Consider the following 4,243-nt stretch of genomic DNA (forward strand, 5'->3'; position numbering starts at 1 on the left):
ATTTACCGAGGGAGAGTTTCTGAAGAGCTGCATGATGAAAGTGTGTGACGTCTTGTGTCCAGACAAAAAGCAGGTGTTTGTAAATGTAAGGCTTAGCAGAAATACGGCTGCTGATTTTAAGTTCAAGTTTATTTATTTTGGAATAATATTGTATCCTGTCTGTTTCAATTCATATTTATGTTCAAAAAACGTTTAGTTTTAGTTTGTTCAATAAATGTTTATCCTGTTCGGCCCGCGGCCTAATGTGTGCTTTGAGTTTTGGCCCCCTGTGCGATTGAGTTTGACACCCCTGATTTACAGTGAGGACTATTTAAGATGCACTCAGTTTGTTCGTACCTCCAGTTAATGTGGTTATACATATAATCCGCATAGAAACCTTTCTGAATGTTTGATGGTTCGTTTTTGTCCTGTTGGACTTTGTTGAAGAGATTTTGCCATATTCCCAGAGGTCAAGAATTACTCTGTTGTGTGCACTATCATCATAAGCAGAATAAAGTATTTAATTTAATCTTTAATAATCATTAAAAAAAAATCTTAATCTCCTTTATGACTTTTCTTCTAGAATGTTCAATGAATGCCCAGAGTCAGACTCAGTCACACTGCTCTGGCTCTGAGGGGATGATCATTATATATTTCATTGTCCCCTCAGTGCAACATTGTCACTTAGTTAGTTTATTGGTTTTATGTATCAACCCACTGAAGCAAGCATCTGTCTATGGACCTGTATAAATGAGAGCGTGTGTGTGTGTGTGTGTAGACTGTCATTACAGTAAATAAGTGTTGTAGAGCCTCTCCACTGTCATGATTAAGTGAAAGACACAACAGCTGCTCGGTTCCTTCATTGAATGTACGCTCTGTGTGCTGAGCCTGACTGAGCGGGATCTAAATATGGCTGCTGTATTGTTACTTTGAGTCACAGCAGAATTTCAGAGATAAGATTATGTAAAGGGAATAGAAAACTGAGCGTAATGGGGAAGTGGACATGGGTAATTTTGGAATGGATCATGACAAACTATATTTTTTGTGGTTGAAAAGGCAATTAACTGAAAAAAATTATATCATTTTCAGTCATGCTATTAATTAAACGTAATGATGTCCCCAGAACATAAAGACTCATTGTTTTGAGGAAAACACATTAGTCACTAATGATTGTTTTATTTGGATGACACACCTTTTAGAAGCATGTTGCAGAATCGTGCCTGAGATAAATACAGTGAGACAGAAGGAGAACGAGGAGGAAGTGAAGAGGCAGAGTGTAAATATGTAACAGGACATTGTTTACTGCCGTTTGTCTTTTTTAACAAAGACCCAGAATCAAAAACAGTTGCGTTTGTACTCCGGTGTCGTTAGACTGTGATGCTCATTAAAGGCTATACTGGAATTACTTTCTGTGTATTTCTGCACCTGAAAGTTAGGAGCTTGCATAACACTGGGGCTTGTCAAAAAGCAATACAGAGTTTTGCTGTTTACCCTTTTTTTCATTTCGTTTTAAGCTTTGCTGAGTATCAGTTTGATATCATGTTTTACTGTGTGGAACCTTTTTGTAAAGAAATTGGATTGCTGTGGCACTAAAGCCTAAAATTAGCTCCTTGTTGTGGCTAAAGGAACATAACTAAAAGTGTAATTATTTTTATCCTTTTATATTTTAAATGATTATTTCATCAGATCTGCTTAGCTTTAGGTTGTAATTCAGTGGTAAGTTAAGATAGGAATGATTAGCTTGCCATTAAAATGCAATTCATCTTTAGGTGCTACAAATAATCAAACTGCTCTTTTATCTTTCTTTTCATCCCACTTCCTCCCTCCTCCTTTAGTCAGCATTGATTCGCTATACAAAGTGACAGAGGGTGGTCAATCAGACATCTTTCATCGACATGCAGAAGGAAACTTTGACCCGGCCTGCTGCTTCACGGTGTACCATGGAAACCACATGGAGTCCCTTGACCTGGTGACGTCAAATGCGGAAGAAGCCAGGACCTGGATAACTGGCCTTCGCTACCTGATGGCCGGGATCAGTGATGAGGACTCGCTAGCCAAACGGCAGCGCACACATGACCAATATCCTTTAAGAAATGAGCTACATACCAATCACCTTTGTCAGGTGAAACACTACACTTTGTCATGCGCCCTCCACATTTATAGAAAGGAAACGAATTTTGTGTTCCTGTTGTGTTCTCATTTTTCCTCAGCTCAGAGGAAAGCACTAAAGAAAATCCAGAATGTGGATTACAAGGTTTTCATTGAAGAATAAACCTCACTCACCCAAACATACTCAAAGCAAATGCAGAAAATGCAGTACTACTACAGCTTGTAGGTGACAAATCAGTGTTTTATTTTTGGTTTCATCCACCTGTAATCCACTGGTTAGACACATCTTGATGTGTGGATCATCCCAGAATAAAAGTTTTTATAGGTTTGGAGTCAAAGGTGTTTGTGCATGGACATTACAGTACAGCATTAAATATGAACAATAGTCCTAAAGATAACATAGACTTGAAATAATTCAGGCAGTTGAGTTGCACAAATGGCTGTCCACACAAAGAGTCTCTTATTTTCCTTAGTGTAAGTGTGGACGTGGATGAAGCAGACGTTTGAAGAAGCTGATAAAAACGGAGATGGTCTGCTGAACATTGACGAGATCTACCAACTCCTCCACAAGCTGAATGTCAATCTGCCACGCAGGAAGGTCAAGCAAATGTTTCAGGTTTGAAGCTTTTTCAACTCACTGCTACTTTACTGGCCAGTACTTAATAAGTAACAGTCCCTACAATGTTAAGACAATGTAATAATGTGGGATGCTAATTGAAACAATTAATCAAAGCAGAGCAAAAGCTGTATACAAAGAGAAATCCACAATTTTATATCTCACATATACAATAAATTTCTCTATATTCATTTTTGAGGGATCACCATTTAAGTGAATAGAATTTTGCTCCTATCTGAACATACTAAATTCTTTATGTATAAATATTTAAGTTCACTGACATCACAAGGCTGTTGCATTTTTTATTTTGATGTGCTCTTATGAAATTTAAATAAACGTGCAAGAAATATTTCCTAGAGGGCACGGAGGAGATAGTGTAAGGAGAGGGCTGCTTCAGTTTTTATAACTGAAGTCACACTGATTAACACCAGAGCCTTAAGGTGAGTTATAGTGGGAAGTCTTCAGTGCAGTGTTGGAGACAACTATTGTTCAGTTGCTCACTTTTTAATTAATGTTTTATTGTCGATTGACAGCAAACATAAATGTGTCTTTGTTCTACCAAGCACGATTGATTTTGAACAACCACCTTAATGGGATAGTAAACTGTGTTGACAGAGAGTGTTGATGTTTTGTAGGCTGTAACCATGTCGATGCCATCGCCCTTTCTCACAGTTGTAAAGACTCATCTACCTCAGTCCTCCAAATAAATAAATTCATCTCACGCCAGAAAGGTTTGGTCAGTCGTTATCGCACCAAATAAGCCTTTGAAGTTTGCAGCCTAACAAACCCATCTCAGCTATAGCTTGTAATAAATTACACTGTCCAATGTAGACTGTGTGCAATATGAGCATACAGTATATCACCAAAAACGTTTCATTCCATTACACACATCCATATTCAAATTCTTAGCAAACTCTCTGAAAACACAAGCAGTGTTTTGGTAAAGCTAAAAAAAAACCTGCTGCTATTCTGTGTTCATCTTTCATGTCACAAGAAATCAACCTATGCAGAGTCATATTTGTATAAAGTCCTGTAATATTATGTAAACATTCTTTGGCTTCTGACATTTTCTTTCCCAGTTCAGTCGAAACTGGTATGTAGGATAGCTGGATACAACTCAGTTTCACTCAGCGACTGTAGGGGAAGGCAAACGGCCAATTTACATATTGGTGCTTTAATTCATTTGGACTAGGATGAGTTGGCTGCTGTTCCTGCCTGTTTTACATCTGCCACTATGTGTTGGACTGTCTCTGAGGCCTCTTTGCACAGGCTGCACCTGGGATCCTGTCTGGTTTCGTAGACTCCTCCTTCAGTTGATCTGGTAGTGTTAAAAGTTTGGAAACAAACTTTAACATGAGTTATTATTTATTCAGCATTTAATGCTTAAAAGCTGACTGAGAACACAGGTTTTCATGGCATTTAAACTTCTAAACTAGTCTTGTGAGACCCTACTGACAGTAGGAAATCGTTATTTCACTTCAGAGTGATCTTTAAACACAGAACTTTGTCATGTAGTATGTGTTTGTTGATATAAAGCCT

At 38.0% G+C, this 4,243-nt stretch overlaps 1 protein-coding gene across 2 annotated transcripts in view; it reads left to right on the forward strand.

Moving 5' to 3' along the window:
- Positions 1-4,243, forward strand: part of plch1 (phospholipase C, eta 1) — a 66,447-nt gene that overhangs the window by 33,602 nt on the left and 28,602 nt on the right. For both annotated transcript variants that reach the window (XM_020622429.1, XM_020622430.1), the window contains exons 4-5: positions 1,815-2,058; positions 2,575-2,704. In XM_020622429.1, the coding sequence (XP_020478085.1) occupies positions 1,815-2,058; positions 2,575-2,704 (374 nt within the window). The remainder of the gene's footprint in view (positions 1-1,814; positions 2,059-2,574; positions 2,705-4,243) is intronic.

This window comes from Monopterus albus, unplaced genomic scaffold (assembly GCF_001952655.1).
Source record: "Monopterus albus unplaced genomic scaffold, M_albus_1.0 scaffold280.1, whole genome shotgun sequence".
NCBI lineage: Eukaryota > Metazoa > Chordata > Actinopteri > Synbranchiformes > Synbranchidae > Monopterus > Monopterus albus.